At 48.3% G+C, this 19,015-nt stretch overlaps 4 protein-coding genes across 4 annotated transcripts; 3 read left to right on the forward strand and 1 right to left on the reverse strand.

The window, feature by feature from the left end:
* Nucleotides 1–5,853: 5,853 nt before the first annotated feature.
* BO87DRAFT_400995 (uncharacterized protein) lies at nucleotides 5,854–6,716 on the forward strand (the record flags this gene model as incomplete). Its single annotated transcript, XM_025625574.1, has 2 exons — nucleotides 5,854–6,397; nucleotides 6,463–6,716. The coding sequence occupies 2 exons, from the start codon at nucleotides 5,854–5,856 to the stop codon at nucleotides 6,714–6,716; spliced, it is 798 nt and encodes a 265-aa protein (XP_025475316.1).
* Nucleotides 6,717–7,385: 669 nt separating this feature from the next.
* BO87DRAFT_380297 (phenol acid carboxylase) lies at nucleotides 7,386–8,085 on the reverse strand. Its single transcript, XM_025624270.1, has one exon. It carries the CDS (start codon nucleotides 7,920–7,922, stop codon nucleotides 7,404–7,406), a length of 519 nt encoding a protein of 172 aa, XP_025475317.1. The 5' UTR covers nucleotides 7,923–8,085; the 3' UTR covers nucleotides 7,386–7,403.
* Nucleotides 8,086–10,527: 2,442 nt separating this feature from the next.
* Nucleotides 10,528–11,909, forward strand: BO87DRAFT_380298 (MARVEL domain-containing protein). Its single transcript, XM_025624271.1, has 3 exons — nucleotides 10,528–10,940; nucleotides 11,046–11,312; nucleotides 11,468–11,909. Exons 1-3 carry the CDS (start codon nucleotides 10,899–10,901, stop codon nucleotides 11,684–11,686), a joined length of 528 nt encoding a protein of 175 aa, XP_025475318.1. The 5' UTR covers nucleotides 10,528–10,898; the 3' UTR covers nucleotides 11,687–11,909.
* Nucleotides 11,910–12,172: 263 nt separating this feature from the next.
* Nucleotides 12,173–18,711, forward strand: BO87DRAFT_419400 (uncharacterized protein; the record flags this gene model as incomplete). The annotated part of the gene is made up of 12 exons (XM_025626943.1): nucleotides 12,173–13,435; nucleotides 13,524–13,572; nucleotides 13,927–14,167; nucleotides 14,218–14,433; nucleotides 14,656–14,743; nucleotides 14,793–15,013; nucleotides 15,073–15,586; nucleotides 15,651–16,189; nucleotides 16,254–16,917; nucleotides 16,958–17,614; nucleotides 17,671–18,474; nucleotides 18,599–18,711. The coding sequence occupies exons 1-12, from the start codon at nucleotides 12,433–12,435 to the stop codon at nucleotides 18,709–18,711; spliced, it is 5,109 nt and encodes a 1,702-aa protein (XP_025475319.1). The 5' UTR covers nucleotides 12,173–12,432.
* Between the last annotated feature and the right edge of the window lie 304 nt (nucleotides 18,712–19,015).

Consider the following 19,015-nt stretch of genomic DNA (forward strand, 5'->3'; position numbering starts at 1 on the left):
AGGCAACTCCAACCGAAGAAATCAGCTATGGTCCAATTGGTTTTTTTTTTTTTTTGGGAAAATACTCCAACTTGGCAGCATTAGGCAGCTGCTGAACCTAGTACCTACCTAGGTAGTAGTACTATACTACCATGCTAAGCCCCGATTATAATATCACGATAAGAGAAGAGGAACTTAGGGGGGGAAGGTATTCCGGAATGAGTCCCTAGTCACCTACCCACCCACCCACGCACTTCCGAGAATCCCGAGGCTGAATGAGTTCGTTCTTCGAACGAACCGGAAGCGAAGCGAAAGGAAGTGTGAAGAACAGGAGGAGTTTTCTTCCTTCTTTCTTTCTTTCCCCTTATCTTGACTAGGCAGCCAAGAGCCGGATGATGGATCTATCTACTAATGACCATTGGCATTTAGGTATTGTTGTGAATGGATTGGAAACGAACTGTTTGTTAATAATAAAATAGAATAAATTAAATTTTAGTTACTTGGTGATATGATGGGTAGGGGGTTCGCGACTGACTAGGCAGCAAGCAAAGCAAGCAAGCAAGCAAGCATACCCGAGAGAGAGCCCACTTGCTTGGCTGAGCGAGTCAGACAGTCAGATAGGCAGGCAGGCAGGCAGATGGATGGTTGGTTGGAGAATGTATTATTTGGTTTCAGTAGGGTACTAACTTAAGGATTTAGGGCATTCCGGATGGATGACCTCATAGGCATTATTGTCGCATAGTTAGTACTACGTACATGGATGGCATTTCATTTAATTGATCCTGATCCTGGGAGACGGGATGAGATGAGATGGAATTATGAAAGAGGGGTAGGTAAGTACAGTAAAAGTAGGTAGGTAGGACTCAGGTCTCCATGTGCATGCATGTAATGCATAAATGAACCCTTTCTCTTGAATGGAATAGCTTTATTTTCAATGATACCTACATTAACAAATTGATTGTCGGCTGACTGAAGTAAAGTAAAATAACTAAGTATACTATTCGACCTGTGGTTGGTTGCACATGGTATGGTAACTAAGTAAGTAAGTAGTAAACCAACAGAGAGAGAGAGAGAGAGAGAGAGTGTGTGTGTGTGTGTGTGTGTGTGCCTCCTACTCTGTAAGTATGTAGTACGTAGTAGAAATGATGCATTCAGACTATCCCTAAAAGAGAAGATCGCGGATGTTTGGAATGCGGGTTCGTCGTGGGTGATCAGGGATGGGCATCACTGATGTCATTGCATATTTTTTCTCTACTACCCATCCATCCCTTCGGTCCATGGCAGAAAAAGGGAACTAACTACTAAGTAGGGAAGGGGGAAAAGAAAAGGGTTGAACAAATTCCCCAACCCCACCTCCTTCTTTGGAAAGACATCATAGTTAGTTTAGTTGAGAGAGGAAATTGGTAGGCAGCAAATGCGAAACAATAGTCAAATTCTACGAAGTGACGGAGTAGTGCTGCTATCTACTTGGTATTTACTGGCCGCTTGGGCCCCTCGGGTTGGTGCCGGGTTGGTTGGTTAAGTAGTTAGTGGTAGACACTAAAGTAGTGAGTACTGATGGTGGCTCTAAAAACCAGGGATCAATTTCAGTCCAAGTTAGTGTTAGTTCAATTACTATCTTGTGAGAAAGGGAAAAAGGAAGTGTCACTGGTGACTGATTTGGCTTGGGGTTGATTCCACATGGGAAGTAATCAAAAGAGCCGCCACCGAGGGTCTTGGTTTTTTTCTTTTTCTTTTTGTTCTTTTCAAATTAGGGTAGACTGCGACCCATCACAAGCTCTTTTGGGGAGGACGGCATGCTTGGAATAAGTTATTTCCCTGTTCTATTTCTCTGCCTGTTCACTTGCAGTGAGATAAGCAGTGTCTGACCACTTCATACTGGAGTAGTGAGGTAGTAGACATATCACACGCCTCTTCTTACTGTACAGGGGTGTGGGTGTGTGTACCAAGTGATGAATGAAGAATGAAAGAAAGAAAAGTGAGAGTGGTATGCAATCGATCGCTACCTACGTACATTGCATGCATGCATACAAACAGAGACTTTTTCCGCAAGCGAAAGCGAACCCAAAAACTAAATCCTACCCACCTACCCACTGGTGGCAACAGCGGCAATAGCCGACCCAACAACAACACACGATGAGCTATGAAGAGAGAGAGCCCGAGAGAGAGGTGGGGGGTGTTGAGCGAAAAAGCAACAAACCCAAATGAATTAATTTCGGGGGTTCCATTCAAGGAACAGTGCTCATTGCTCGGAAATCTTCATAGCGGCCACTAGTGGCCCTTGTTCCTTAGCTACGAAGGTCGAAAAGAACCCCAAAAGTGCAACCCCGAAAAATCCACTAGTAAGTACTGTCTAGCTAACTAACTAACCATTGGATGGAATTATTTCTGTCGGTCGAACCCCATCGCAACAGGGGGAAGGCAGGGAAATCAGGGACTTTGCTGGCTAAGACGCTAAGTTGGGCAGGCTACTTTAGTACTGTTAGTTTAGTAGATGGCTACTAGTGTGGTGTGCCTGTGAGTTGAGTCGAGTGAGTGAATCAGGGACCACTAGTAGTAGTTATTGAAGGGAAAGTGGATCTCTCCGAGGGACCGCGCTAGTCGTATCGGTCAGGCTAACTAACGGTTCTCCGACAATCAACAAACCCCCTCTTTGAGCTTTTGCAATGGAAAACGGTCTACCGTTCCAGACATCGTCTCATCTATCGGATAGGGTGGATGATTGACATTGTAGTAGCATGTGACACAAGTTGACGTCCTGAGTTGCTTGGTTCTGATAGCTGGTAACATCGGCAGCTACCGCTACAGTAGCGTTGGTAGGATCACCAGCCACGCTCAACCATCCTGTAGATCAAAAGGTAAACCTATAGCTCGTTGGCATTCATGATTATGCCGAGAATTTGGGAAAGCCATGATAGGGTATAGCTAGCCTCGGGTTAGCTTGTCTTGCTGGCTAGCTGTGTGGACACTTAATAACCTCACCTCACTTCACCTATTCCGATAATATCACTCTGATTAATTGGCCTATGGGCCATCCCCAAATACCATTGGTGCGATATCTGGGCCTCTCCCTACCAGCGGCGTGCTTCAGAGTGACTCCTCCGGCAACCATCACACTTGACCTAAAGCATAACGAAGTCAAGGGTGTTCGGACATCCGACATTTATCCGTGTTCAGTCCGTGTCTCGTTACAACGAGACCCTGCGGGCATGGCCTGAGCTTTGGGCTGTATTACTGAACTCACTATATTCTAGCCATGCTTGTTCGAGTAGGTGTTTATCACAACGCGCCATGCAGCAAAAAACCTCCGAGACTGGGCGCATTGATTGGCAAAAGCAATACTATACTAGTAGTAGACGAGGGAAAGGCCAATATGCCGATACGCTAGCCACGTGCGGTTGGCATATAACCATTGACTGCTCAGATATTGGCAAACTCACCGTACTTGGGGTAGATTAATCTGTCCCAGAAACATAGTAATCGAGGCGTGAGTGAGTGGGTTAATGGGAAATACCAGGTATTAGACTGAGAGCATCTAGTCTTTGGTAGTTTTGGGAACCGTTGTGTACGAACTGTGTAGGCGGATCCGAGGCCGAAAGAATCGTGAGACCTGAACACACGCTGGTAGTCATCCACAATTGCTAGTGTAGCCTATCCAACAGCTCAGCAGGGTTCTGCAGAATTCTCCTATAAACTACCATCAGATGGATGAGAAAAGCTTGTTCGACGTTTACCGCAGAACACGAGGGATTGATGAAAGTAAGGCCAGAAAAGTTCACGGGCGACAGGACCAAATTGGGTTAGTGGACAATTCGGCCGAAGTGTCAATAATAATTCACAAGCTGTCCACTGTAAAGTGTAGATTATATGTGCCGGTCCTTCAATGTCCCCCTGCGAGCAGACTTTATCCGATCTACTGTACTGTACTGTTGTGCTCTCAGGGAATTGATTATTGGGGGTTGGTGAGACCAATGTGTTGAGCCTTGACTACTTCCTCGAAAAGTAAGAAATGGAGATGGACAAACCATCGAGCATATGTGTTCGGAAGGAGCTCCGAATGAGTCGAAAGGCAGGTCTTGAAGCATTCTCGATGTCACCGGAGGGTCCGGATGATGGTGGAAAAAAGCCAAAAGCGTTTTAGTTAGCGTCCCAAAAAAAGATATTGTAATTTATCACCAGTTGGTGATTAGGACCCGCTACCGGCCACTATAGTCAGGTAGATATTAGATAAGTAATATTATTAGTCGGATTGAGTGACCAGACCCTGAAACCGGAAGATCATAGTGTTTCCCAAACCGTAAAGAATAAGGATAATAATGATAAAAATAATCGGAAGAAGTCATCTCAAACGCTGGTTCCAATACGGGGCTTGGTATGAACTACCACACAATACCTGAGATACGAGATACCGACCGTGCACAGGACAGCAGTCCGAGCAGGTTCACACCGACGCTGCTCATCAGCACTACAGATTAACTACTAGTATGTTGTTGGTTAGCTAGTTATATGGAGACAGCCTGGACCCTCAGTCAGAAAGGAAATTTCACCAGGCGCACAGCTAAATAATCAGTTACTCAGTAAGTATTCAACTAAAGACGCGTTTTCTGACTGTCACTGGGCGTGGGAAGAAAGAAAATAAAATACCACCTAACCTCCTAGTTACGATGGTGGCTGGAACATAAGCGAGTCTATTGGCCCCTGAGGAGAGAGGAGGAGCGGCGCCAGTCCCGAAATATGTGGTGAATGGGCCCTGTGACTGGCTCCCTGCTGCGACCCTGGGCGGGATTACCCTCCGGAATTACCGCATTCGGCACAAGGTATGCGGGGCTGCCAGTTAGCGTCGGTGACCGGGCAGCGCCAAGAATGCCTCGAGGATTCTGGGAAGTCAGGGAGTCACCGAAAGCCAGGCACCTTGGACCAATCCCATGCGTATCCACACGCCTTGTTTCACGGGCAAGACAGTCCAACTCGCCCTGGCAAGAAAAGAATAATCTGTCCAGGACGGAGCAGCATCATACTACTACTACTCCTTCCGACTTGACCTCCAATTCCTCACTACTGCTAACTAATTCACTTACTCTCCCTCTCTCTACTGGCAATCACACCCTGATTACCTTATGCTTACCCCCTCTCTCACTCTCACTCTCTGGCTAAATACCTCTGCTTGATTCCTTCTCCGCAACCGACCACCGGCCCCTGTCGCTCCGTACACACCCATCATTGACCGTCGCTCATCACCTCCCACCACCACCACCACCACCCCCTCCCTATCATTTCTAACACAGGCCCTGGCGCCAGGGACAATTTGAGCAGTCTTCCAACCGCCAGAACCCCGACGGCCCGGTCTGTTCTTCCAGCCTTGACTTGATAACCTTCAAGTATCCTTCAATTCTAAACGAGTACCTCCTTTACCTCCCTACCATATCTACCGATAAGCCGTCAGCCTGCCGCCCTGTCTGTCGCGACTCCTGCACCCGATCGTCGCGGCTGCGAACGCGAATAACCCTACACATATCTACTGCCCATAACAAGCGAATAACCGAATTGAACTCGTCTTACACACTTTTGAGAATATTACACGACAGCTTTGGACTTCTGCGAATCCGTCTTGTTCCGTGCCTTTTATGCGTTTATAGCAAATCTAGTTCTGGCATGATTCAGGCGACCGCCTCCCGACCCTGACCATTTCCAAGCGACCACCTATCCCACCGCCTGTTAATCGACCTTGATATACACCGAACCACGGTTATGAGCATGGTCTTCACCCGCTCAACGGATCCCATCAAATCATTATTGTGTCTGTGAAGCAGATCGGTCTCTCTTCTCAGCACGATTTCCGACCGTTCGTGGTACCAAATGGCCGGCCCTATTGGAATGGGGGCAGTCCTCCGATCTTGTGTAAATGCCTTCGTTCTATTACTTGTTTTTGGATCGCCCGCAATAGCTCAGTTCTGCTCATTTTGGAGTGGTAGCTGTCTTGATGCCCTGGCTCAGACTGCCGTCTCCTTCAACTTCCCGCCTCTGTTTGAGGAGAGCCTCAACCTCTACTATGGATTCGATGCCAACTCTCGAGGAAAAGGCCAGGAACCTATGACTAAAGTCAGCTTCTGGCTTGGATACAGTGCTCATCTCAATAACTCTGTTATCAACTCCAACCGCACCTCCGAGGTTGCCTTGCGGGTGGGAAATCTTACCGGAACGCCGTCAGGTTCCAACAATGGCTGCGATGGCGTGTGGGGCGCACAGTGCTCGTACGACTTGATCACTATGTTGAAGCAGGCCTTGTTTGGACTCACCACAAGTGGAAGTTACTACGATGACCCTCTGGATACGGTTTTGAGTGAGATGCTCATCAACCAGCCCGTACTCTCCAATTGCCCCCCACCTCTATTCGACGTCGCTGCCATTCCCTCTATTTGTATGTTCACTCCGGTGTTTGTTTTACCTCTTATTTATTGAGTCTCTTTTACTGACTAAAGAAAGCTTTTGCTCAAGAAACCGATATCACACGAATTGCAACCCTCCAAACGTCCGGGTCTAGCAGTGAACCGTGGAAGACTTGGTTCATTGATAACATGACTGCCAATGACCAAGCAGCTCAAGTTGCAGTTGCCATTATTAGCAGAGCTCCATCCTACAACGGCCATCCCCCCAAATATGTGGACGATATACAATTGGAGCTCGTTTGCACTCAGGCCCCGTCTTCGCGCAGTTCGTCGTCAAGTCAAGGTTCCTGACCTATGATTCACCCCGCCTTTCTGGCAAATCAACCGACAAGAATGAACGCAAGGAATATACCCGTCACGATTTTGGAGATCACCCACCAACTATCTTATTACACCAGAAATATCTCACATTGACTGAGATTTCTCGGCACGAGCTGTGCCTGACCTGGGTTGGTTTCGACGAACAGCAGGGTGCCCACCCTTACCGGACATTATATGACACAGCTCTGTGATGCACTTCGACAGGAAGAACTGAGGCACCCGAAGATTGGTGACATAATACTGCGACAGACGTGAATAATCCCGTCAGTCAGTGAGAGGTCAGCTGCTGTGAGATATGCCGCTGCGAAGACATCTGAGGGAAAGGCCAACGGTTACGCATGATGACTCGGCTCCCGACACCTGATGTCTAGAGTCCGACCGGCTTCTTTCCCCTCCGTGAACCCCGGTGGATTAATTCAGGTGCACAAAAAGGGGTAACACATCTACACCCAAATGAAAGAAGGACATAAACGAGACAAGCATTGCATGTTTGCTAGTGAAACGTCAAGATTATAAAGGGTATACTGGATATTAGCGAAGCACAAAATAGAATACCATTTCGAACAACAACCACTAAACCCCCTTACTCCTATAATCAATCCTCATTCAACCGCATACCCCTCTTGCGGTGCGTACGTTCCCACGATCTTGCCTCGCCTATAATGTCGGCCATTCCATGTCAATCGGCTCCAAATCACCAGGGCCTCGGAAATCCTCGAGGATGTCTGCTTGTTCGCTCAGGAGCTTCCGATCCGTCTGCTTGCCAATCGTGGCCAACCCCCTCCATCTTTCCAGATCCTTCGCATTCCGCTTGTCGCCGTGAGCCGCCTTCGCTTCCTCCCAATGTCCCTTGGAGAAGCCCAGCAACGTGGTGATGCGCTTCCGCGGAATGTCGTACACCAGCGAACATATGGTACCGGTCTCCTCAAGCCAATTGCACTGCCAGAGCTCGCCCGGTCGAATGCACTGGTACGTGGCCGTTTGAAAGTTCTTCCGGCCGGCCATGGGACCGCCATGGATGGCATAGACGATGCGGTCCTCGTTATAAAACCACATTTCATAGCGCCATTTCTCGGGGTTGCCTTGGGCGTCCTGCGCCGCGTAATCGTATATCAAATGACGGTCGCGAATGTCGGTGTCGAACGGGGTGTCTTTCAGCGATGGAACGACTGACATGATGGTTTTGGATTTGGATTTGGATACTTTTGGATGTGGATGTGGGATATGGGATGGAATGAGAGGTGAGATGGTGATAGTTATGTTCTGTTAATGAGACAATCACTGTGATATGGAATTTTGTTTAGGTTTCAACTTGAATCTCAATCGCAGTTTATGCAGAAGAATGAATACAGATATTATTGACCACCACTACCACCACCACCACTGCCTCTATATATAGTTCTTCCTCGTATATCCTATAAGATTAATCCAGTGGTAACTGCCATCCACCTTCCCGGTACCTTCATTCAATATTTTTTTTGTTTTGCTTGCTTGCTTGCTTTGCCGGGGATCTCTCCCGAGTCGACAGCGATGACATCACGACCCAAGTGGGACGGAAATCCCCCCCTCCCTCCTCCCCTTTGCTATATTTTTTTTTTCTTTTTTTATTTTCTTTGGTAGGGGTGGTTGTATCCTGTATTCCCTTGCCGGGTTTACCGTTTGACTCTACCCATTCATTCTTAGCCTGCTTGAGTGGATTTCCATGCTTTGGTGAAGTATGGATCCACCTGGATTACTACTTACTAGGACGACGGTCGTCTTATGACAGTGGCGAATCGAGTAGTAGTTCAGGCGGGATAGATGATTCGGCAATTGAGAGCTTAACTTTCGGGCATTGAGCCTAGGCTCATTGGATGGGTTGAGTAGAGCCTAGGTAGTTTGATTGCTGCTGCCGGCTGTTTCGGTACGTGTGCAGGAGTTGTGGGCTAGTAGGTGCGTTGTGGAACATCATTGTGTTATATATGGCATTCAGTAGAATAGTGGATATGTGACTGTTTGGTTTGTCTTTAGATGCAATTGTTCGAGGATGGATGGTGCACTGCTCGAAGTGTGTTTGTTAGTAGGGGTGATGCAGTGGTGTTGTATATATAGACATTGTACCACCCTACTAGATGATAGTAATCTAATTATGCGTCTGAAGAACGCTCACGTGTGATGCTTGGTTATTCCGGAATGGGGAAGATGAAGGGTGAGTGGGGATCCTGTTGTTCCTTCTGCATCTGTTGTGTCTAAAGTGTTGATCATCCATTCCCCTCGGGGGTGTTGATGATACTTCCTCAAGTGAGGATTGGTCGTTTCCCAAGATGTATGGATACATCTGCCTGAATGCGATTAACGTAACCGGGTAGAGTTATCTGCTCAGTGAGTTACTTCCTTGCTTCCAAGGGTGACCGGGTGTAGCTGTGTACTTTCGTAGGAGACGTCGGAGAGGGGTGGTTGTAATGGTTATTTGGGGACGACATTGGACTTAATCTGTCCTTCGTGTTGAAGTCTAGCTTGGAATTCTCTCATTGGCTTGGCAAGTCAATCGTCATTTGTTAGACACCTTGGGCTGTCAGGTGTTCAAACGCTGCTTCTTGCTCAGTGCTAAACAGTGTCAGATGATTTACGTCCAGAATACGTCTTGTATATCAGGAAGAGCAACTCGAGCACAATAGCGCAGAAGAGGAAGCGAATCAAAGGGATACGATGTATAATCGGCAGTGTTATCCGCTATACGAACATTACCAGATGCTTCAATCATCATGAGATTGGCTACCAGCAGGAAGGTGGGTATGTAAGATCTTTCGGCACTGGTGTGCCAAGCCTGTTGATCAATGCTTAAGTTGATCGTCTCTATGGCTTCTCGTTGGGGTACTATATTGCGGGCTAGCATATTCACCCTATTACATTGATTGACCATTCAGCAGAGAAACATATGTCAACTGCTGCCCACATGCTAGATATATCAAGTGCCAGAGCATCTCCTACAATCACATCGGCACCAATTGAGTTTATAAGACACCAGAAGCCTTGTACACAGAGCCAGGAAATTCGGCACGCATTCCCAATGATCGACTTTGGAACAGCCACAGACGGATTTTAGATTGGGCTGGGCCTTCGGGCTGCCTGGTTGTGGGTGTTGTACCACCGGCGCCTAGTCCGGGGGCTATCCGTCATAGGAAGGTGGATATGGAGATGTGCTTGCTCTCTTGCTTCTTCCACCTTCCCTGTGATGGGGTGACTGCTATCTATTTAATGAATTTGTGAACAGTCTTATTCGACCGAGGCGTGGTGTGGGTGGGATCCTCTCATGACCTGCCGGAAGAGAATGAACAATTACACTTGCGGCACAAAGCAGATCATCCGGTCAAGGATCTGTTGGCTTCTGTTTGCTGCATGTGTGGTTCATGGAAATCCAGCAAGCTCTATGGTCGGGCATCATGCTGGCCAGTCGAGAAGCGACCAGCTCTTTTCAGCTACAACGTTTAAAGTTTGCAGGCCCACTGGTTGGAGAGCTTAATGGGGGATCGCATCCCACCACAAGCTTGACTGGCTCCGCCCATGGGTGACGGCATTAATGTTTCATGCTCGGATGACCTCGGAAGTGATGATTGCAGAGCGGTGCTGTCTATGTATCAAATGAAGCGTTTGATCGCCTTGAGGGGAAATCTATAGAAAATAGTGTTAGGCATTTCTTTTTCAACGTGAACGGGGAATGCGTGGAGCAGACTGCAAAAGCGCCCAACAGCGGCAGGCTGGGCACCTTTGGGTTCATAAGGGGACTACGAGTCAGTGATAAAAGACAAACACCTAGACCGCTGTCCCGCTCCATTCCACTTGCTGGACGATTCTGTGGTGGAAAACTTCAATGGTGCAGCAGTGGTGGTGATTTCATGATTCGGGCCGGCGCATGACGTAGCAGATCCCTAGACCGGCGCATATCGTCATCGTTCGTGTTGCCCGATCATCCCGCACTGGAGATGATTATTCTTATAATTATCACTCCGTCTAATTAATGGTCTCTCGTCCCGATTTATTAATTTCCCGGTGCCGGATCTACTGATTCAGATCGATAATCTACAATCTGCACAACCCACCAAGCGCGCTTCACCCCGTCAACTCTCGATCACCACCACCCATCACTCAATACATACAAATCACACCACCAAGATGGTTGCCAAAGCTATCCAGCTCGGTCTACGGATCTGGGAGGTATGTCGATCTTTCTCGAGCCATGAGCACCTGCTCTTGCTGGACCTGCAAAGCAAGCAAGCGCCGCAGTTGGAAATTCTGGACTAACGCTGAAAATGGCATCAGTTCCTCTGGACTCTGCTCGTCATGGCCCTGATCGGTAACATGATCGCTGAAGCATTCGCCGGGAATCCATCGACCATCAACTACACCATGTTTGTTGCAGCTTTCTCGATGTTTACACTTTTCTATCTATTCCCAGCGACAATCAATATTGACTGGGCCATCCACCCAATCTTCTTGATCGCTATCGACACGCTCAATGCGATCCTGTTCCTTACAGCCGCCATTGCTCTGGCTGCGAAGTTGGAATGTCACAGCTGCAGCAACGATGTACGTATAGGTGCATGATTTTCTGCCTTATCAGTCGGGGAAACTATCCACTAAAAAGTGGAGAGTGGAGTTTTCGTCCCGCGAACTCCCCAAAAGATGATGCACTACAGTACTATAATCTTAGGGCAACGCTGACTTGTGGATACTTACTCTAGTCCTACACGCTCAACAACGAAATCACCAATGGTGCCCATAACCGCACGAAGCGTTGCCGCGAGGCTCAGGCCTCGACGGCATTCCTGTGGTTCGCCTGGGCTGGCTACACGGCCTCGATGATTCTGTCGATCATCATGTCCCGCCAGACAAGTGTCAACCTTCGTGGACGCACCGGTCCTGCTCGCGGTGTTACTCGCCCCAGCATGGCTCAAGTCTAAACACTGGTCCATATCCGCTTCTCCGCCTGGGCTGAGATTACGTTTTTTGGAGTGAATGTCACTCACTCCCAGGGATGGAAAGAAACGAATAATGAAGCGCTACTGGACCAAATATGCAACGAGATGCAAGTGGACACAGCGCGCTGATTTCTGACTGATGAAACCAACCTAACGATTCTCATCACGTTCACTACTAATCTTAAAGAAAAAAAAAGGTCCTGGCAGTACTTGGCCAGGAACTATGGCTGGGGATAATTATAATCGGGGTGGGAAGGAGTTCTGTGTGTAATTCTAATTGTGTGTTCTATTGATATGTATTTGATAGTTTGTAATACCGATCGATCCAATGTGTCGAGGCTGTTGGATATTGTCAAAATGTCAGATGATATTTATTTCTGTCATCACGTGAAGTCAGATGCCTGTCCACAACGTACAACTTTTTAATGACGCAGGTATGCGGGGTACTGCTCTGAGGTGAAGCCATATGCCGACCGGAGAAGAAGCAATTAGATCGAGCAGCTTAGAAATCCTGGCAGGTCACTTCGGAGGCACGGGAAGCTGCATTTCAGCTCCTCACTAGTCGCCGCATGATTTGATTCGGAGAAGTCAAGTACTTCCATATTCCCCTCTCGACAGATACATAAGGCCCGATCATCTGTCATGCTCTCTCTAGGGCCTTTTTAAACACAAAACCATTCTATAATCTCCCCCGCCCCCGTGCATTATTCTCCATAAATATTACCACCATGGTCAAAGCCATTGCCGTCACTGCTCCCAAGACTATCTCCGTGGTGAGCGACTGGCCCAAGCCTACCATCCGTCATGACTGCATCCTCGTCAAAGTGGTGAGCGTCGCGCTTAACCCCACTGACTGGAAAACCGCCCTTCGAAGCTCTCCCATCGTCACTGTTGGCTGTGACTACGCCGGCATTGTAGAAGACGTTGGCCCTGCCGCCACGAAACCCTTTCGGGCCGGTGATCGCGTCTTTGGGGTCATTCGCGGCTGCAACCCCAATCTCCCCTACAATGGAGCATTCTCCGAGTACGTCCTCGCTCCAGGTGAACTGCAGTGCGCCATACCAGAAAACCTCAGCTTCCAGGAAGCTGCAACCCTAGGTGTCGGCATGGGCACCATTGCTCAATCTCTGTACCAAAGCTTGCAGCTCGCACCGTTTGATCATCCTCTGGCCCAGCCGGAACCGATTCTCGTCTACGGCGGTGCGACGGCCACAGGGACTCTGGCAATTCAGTTTGCGAAGCTGTCCGGCTACGAGGTGATTACGACGTGTTCGCCCGAGACTGAGGAGCTAGTGAAGAGCCGTGGTGCCGACCATGTCTTTGACTACAAGGATCCCGAGGCGGCTGATAAGATCCGCGACGTTACGCAGGATCGTCTGAAGTTGGTGCTGGATACCATCTCGACAGACGAGACGGCGGCATTTTGTGGACGGGCTATGAGCTCCCAGGGCGGTGATTATACGGCGATGATAGACAGCAAGGTGCCTCGTGCGGATGTGCGCAGTCGCTGGACGCTGGGGTATACGGTTTTCGGTGAGGAGTTGACGTTTCGGGGTGGGCGTATCCCTGCGAAACCAGAGGATCGGGCTTTTGCGTCAGAGTGGCTGGAAAAGGCGGCCAAGTTGTTGGCGGATGGCAAGGTTGTTCCTCATCCTGTGCAGCTTGGGGCTGGCGGCTTGCAGGGTGTTATTGAAGGTCTGAAACTCTTGAGGGAAGGTAAGGTCAGGGGGTGTAAGTTGGTGTATAATGTGGATGAGACTGCTTGACTTGGTGGTTATGTGCAATAATGACTGCTATGACTGCTACTACCTACGAGAAGACGTGCTTCCATATGAGTCCTCCACGCGTTATCGTTGGAGTCAATACAGGTATTTGGCTGTACGGAGCCCCGACGGCTTAAAGACCCATTAGGCGTCTCCTATCACGATCGGTGAAGTTTAATCGTGCGTAGCAGCCTTACAAGGGGAGTATCAGGCAGACATGAACGAGTAGCTAGAGGCTAAAATCAGTCTAGAACCCAGGTCACCTCCACCCCATGGATCAATGGGTTTGGAGGGGGGACTAAGTAGTAGTCTTGCGACAGGGGTCTTTTCACCGAGTCACCTTATCGCAGCCTTCTAATTGCTGGATTTGCAACACCATCCACGCCTAAAGAGGCGGATAGACCAGCGAGATTAGCTCCTTAAAAGGTACTGCCTGCTTCGTTTCCACTTGATACTCAGCCTCCTCTCCATCTCAGCACCCCCTCGCCAACCTCAACTTTCTACCATACAATCCAATCGATTCGGTCCTCGAGTGCTCCACTGCCGAGGGGACTTCGACTTCACCCTACTGTTTGAAGAGTGCTTCTTCTCCATCCCTCCTTCGGCATTACATCTAATTGTGCTTCCATTGCGCTACAAACAGCTATGGAAACATCGGACGGCCATCGTCTCTCAAAGCCGGGCATACTGGGCTAAATTAGTACGTGCGTCATGCCACCCAATGAGCTATCGCTAACTAATTATGCGCAGGTCTCGGCTCAAGCCTTTGGTGCATTGCAATTTTTACTTCTAGGTTTATGGCTCCTCCCTCACACGCCACGAACACAGACATCCCTGGTAGCTGCGGTTCTGACCTTCATCACATCTGTTGGCCTACTGTTCCTATCACATCTGGAGCACCTATATTCTGTGCAGCCCTCTTCACTTCTGAATCTTTTCCTATCATGGACAATTGTCTTTGATGCCGTACGTGCAAGGAGTCTGTGGCTGTCCTCATATACTGTGCTTGCCGCTCTCTATATAGCGAGCATTGCAGTCAAGCTGCTCTGGTTCTTTCTGGAGACGAAGCCAAAACTGGCCTATTTCGTCAACAAAAATATGCAATATGGCGATGAGGAAACCAAAGGCTTTTATAACCGAGCCTTCTTTTGATGGGTTAATCCTCTGCTTCTGCTCGGGTTCAAGCAGACAATATCTGTCGAGGAACTGCCGTACCTTGATCGAGCTCTTTCTGCGAACGAATTACATCGGAAGTTTTCCACCCAATGGTCTTCGAGTAAGTAGCAGCCAAGGTTGAATTTCTGGAGTTCGCTGACCAGTTTCAGTGCCGAAAACGTATAAAAATGCATTAGCCTATTGCGCTGTCCGCACATTCAGAGCTTCGGTCTTCTACTCTTTCCTGTCGAGGCTGATGAGAATTGGGCTGGATTATACGCAACCTTTCTTGATATCCAGATTAACCATTTATGTTGGCCAGAAAAATCCTAGTAAAGACGATGGGTATGGCCTGATTGGTGCGTTTGCGCTGGTATTTATACTGAAAGGAGTATGCAATTTACTCCGTCTTCTAAAATCTTCTAAGATTATATTCTGATATCCCCGCAGGTCATGAACTGTCTTTACGAGCACTATATATTTCGCCTCATAACGCAAATACGCGGTGCTCTCGTATCTGTCATCTATGATAAGACACTCGAGCTGAAATACGACGAGTACACTGACTCGGCAGCGCTGACTCTAATGAGTAATGATATAGATAACATTGCATCGGGCATCCAGAATGTGCATGAGGTCTGGGCGAGTCCCATAGAAGTGGGCATTGCACTATACCTGCTGCAGCGTCAGGTAGCTTGGGCTGCTACAGTTCCTGCCGTTCTTTCTATCCTGGTCTTCTGTTGCACTCATTTCTTGTCGAAGTCTGCACCGGGAAGGCAGAAGGTATGGATGCAGGCTGTCCGTGAAAGAGTTGCATTTGCTTCGAGTTATCTCGATGCGAGTTTAACTATCAAGATGCTTGGCCTTCAGGATCATTTCTCTAGAATGCTACAGCAACTCCGCATTGACGAGCTTGATCGACAGTCGATATTTCGCCACCTGATGGTGAAAATGAATTTGCTCGGTAAGTTCAGTCTGAGTGCGAATATTTTGCCAGATTGAATTCATGAGACTAGTTTTGTTTTTAGCGGGCACAACAACCAACCTCAGCCCTGTTCTCACACTCAGCCTTTTTACTGGTGTTGCACTCCATACCGGACGAAGTCCATTAACAGTGGCTCAAACGTTCTCATCTCTGTCAATAATTTCTCTATTGAGCGGTCCTTTGTCAAACCTGGTCTATTCCGGCCCAAAAGCTAGTGCAGCCTTGGAATGCTTTCAGAGGATCCAAGCTTACTTGCTGGCAAGCCCCAGGCTTGATGATCGAGTTATATCGCAAGGCCATCATAAATTTCCCAAGCATGGAAATTGGGCTGAAATCAACGCTGAGGGGACAGTGTCCATTGAGCTTCAGCCTCCAAACCCATCGGATCGAGGACTTCTGCACGGTTCTGTCGCAGCTGAGTCGGACTTGCTGCATATACACCAGGCTGATTTTGGTTGGGATCGGAATTTGCCAGCTACATTGTTGAACATCGAGCTGAAATTTCCTCCTTCATCGCTTACCATAATTACTGGGGCCGTTGGATCAGGAAAGAGCACTTTGCTTCAAGCGATTCTCGGCGAGGTTTCCCTGCATGAAGGGCTTCATTTACAGCAATGTTTGCGAAATATCTTTCTGTAGTACCAAGGTCTGGATTCGCAATGGATCCATCTGTGATAACATTTGCCAACCCTTGCCTTTTGATGAGCAATGGTACCGAACAGTGCTCTATTCCACTGCGCTTGACCAAGACATCGAGAGCTTTGCCCTCAAAGATCACACAGCCATTGGCAGTAATGGTATGGCAACTAGTGGCGGACAAAGGCAACGGATTGCTATTGCCCGTGCTATCTATGCACGCAAGCAGCTAGCTCTTTTCGATGACGTCTTAAGTGCTCTAGATGCGAAAACTTCAGGGCAAGTCTTTCAGCGCGTTTTTGGGACACAGGGCATCTTGCGCCGTCATGGAGTTGCTGCTATCTTAGCCACTCATGACCAGAAACTTCTTGCCTTTGCTGATAATGCTGTCTTGCTTCAAAACGGAGTGATTACGGAACAGGGTCCTCCGCAATTGCTCCAATCACAACAACCATCGGATGGATCAGCAGCCACTTCGCACTCAACCGACGAGCGCCAAGTAGCATTGCCAAATCAGGCAGCTCCAGGCATTGTGTCTTCAGATGCTGACGATATGAACAGGAAGACAGGCGACCTGAGCATATATGCATACTACCTCCGAGCTGCCGGCCCTTGGCATGTATCAATCTATTTTGTATCCTTAATTATAGGAGACTTTTGCTCTCAATTTCCCAGTAAGTCTATCTGCCTCCATTGTCTACTTTCACTGATAAGGAAGCGAAGATCTTTGGGTCCAATGGTGGGGAGAAGAAAATGCTCGGACGCCGTTCGGAAGGCTTGCCCTTTATATCAGCGTATATGCTGTTCTGGCCGCTGTAGGAGCTGCACTGTGGGCATGGTGCATGTGGCTGGTCTTTTGCCGCATTGTCCCGACGTCCTCCAACAGGCTCCATGAATATCTGGTGATGAAGGTTAACAAGGCTCCTTTGCATTGGCTCACCTCCACAGACAGCGGTATCACCCTGAATCGCTTCAGTCAGGACATGACTCTAATTGACCGATCACTTCCTGCTGACTTTCTTAAAACATCGCGGAACTTCACACAATGCTCAATGAGCGCTGTATTCATCTGCGTTAGTACTAAATATATGGCTCCTCTGATCCCCCTATCAGCCATTGTGGTTTACTCGATCCAGAAGTTCTACCTCCGAACATCACGACAACTTCGCCATCTGGATCTTGAGAGCAAGTCACCACTGTACACCCAGTTTACCGAGACGCTAAATGGACTTGTCACCATACGCGCGTTTGGCTGGCAAGACAGCTTCCGTGAAGAGCACCAAGAATTGCTCCAAAGATCGCAACGGCCCTACTATATGCTGTTTGTCATACAGCGTTGGCTTATTCTTGTTCTGGATCTTTGTGTTGCCGGTATTGCAATCTTGCTAGTAATACTCGCTGTCTTTGTGCGCGAGATTGGCCGATAGGTGTTTCGCTTATCTCTCTAATCACATTCAGCCAGCAGCTGTCGGAATTGATCAATTTCTGGACATCCATGGAGACCAGTATTGGTGCAGTCACACGTATCCGCAGTTTTCAAAAGGTTCCTTCAGAGGATCTTCCTGGAGAGGAAGCAGTTCCTCGTGCTGATTGGCCATCAGCCGGCCACATAGCTTTCCAAAATGTCAGCGTAGGCTACGAGCTGGACTCTCCGCCTATTCTTCAACAACTAACATTGACCGTCCCTGCTGGTTCCAAGCTAGGGGTATGCGGGCGTTCTGGAAGTGGTAAAAGCTCTCTACTTCTTACCATTCTTCGCATGGTTGAGATACAAAGTGGTGATATTAGTATTGATGCCGTGAGTCTACAGTCATGCCCTCGTGACTTCATCCGCAATCAGGTTACAGTGATACCTCAAGAGCCCGTCCTCTTCCGGGGCACTATCCGTGACAATATCACTGGGTTCAGCCCCATGTATGATGAAAATGTTATCAATGCACTACAAAAAGTGCAACTGTACGAGCATGTCCAGAACTCCGGGGGACTCGATGCTAAGATCGATCAACTCCCCTTATCAGCCGGTCAGCGACAGCTCATTTGCCTCGCTCGAGCTATTGTTAAGAAGAGAAAGATCTTGCTGCTGGACGAGGTCACAAGTCGTGTGGATAATGGGACAGATTCCTTGATGCAAGAGGTAATCCGCACTGAGTTTGCAGGCTGCGCTATTATTGCAATTGCGCATAGGAATTCTACCCTTCTTGATTACGATCAGATTGCTGTCATTGATGGAGGTAAGATGGTTGAATATGGCACACCTAGTAAGCTTTTGGAAACATCGGGCTCGCTTTTTCGGCAATTGTATGATCAGCAGATGTCCAGGGCGTGATGACGCTACGAGTATAAATCTTATGGTAGTGCCTGCCGGTATGGGCTACGGCGGAAGATGCTCGAGGGCATCAGAGACACCGGGAGCAGACTGGGAGAGGGGAGCTCATCCTTTTCAGAATTACCCAATATCAAGGGTTTGACTGTGTGTTCAATATCCGTAAGCGTAGACATGAGGCGGAAGACAAGCATATTGTGTATTCCTGATGCTGAGCAGAACTAGCAAGATAGGTTTATATATATCACTCGCTACTAGCAAGTTAGCACTTATGAGTACGGGCACTGCTTCTTGAATGAACTTATTCTCACTTCGCTCATATACCTTTGAGGCTAAATCTTTGAATATATGTGAATTCAACAGAAGGTCGCATATTGAGTTGTCTCTCATTTCAATATCCGATAATATGACGGGCAGCACAATATGTGCAAAGCTCATACGCACACCTT

This window comes from Aspergillus neoniger (genome assembly GCF_003184625.1).
Source record: "Aspergillus neoniger CBS 115656 unplaced genomic scaffold BO87scaffold_43, whole genome shotgun sequence".
Classification (NCBI taxonomy): domain Eukaryota; kingdom Fungi; phylum Ascomycota; class Eurotiomycetes; order Eurotiales; family Aspergillaceae; genus Aspergillus; species Aspergillus neoniger.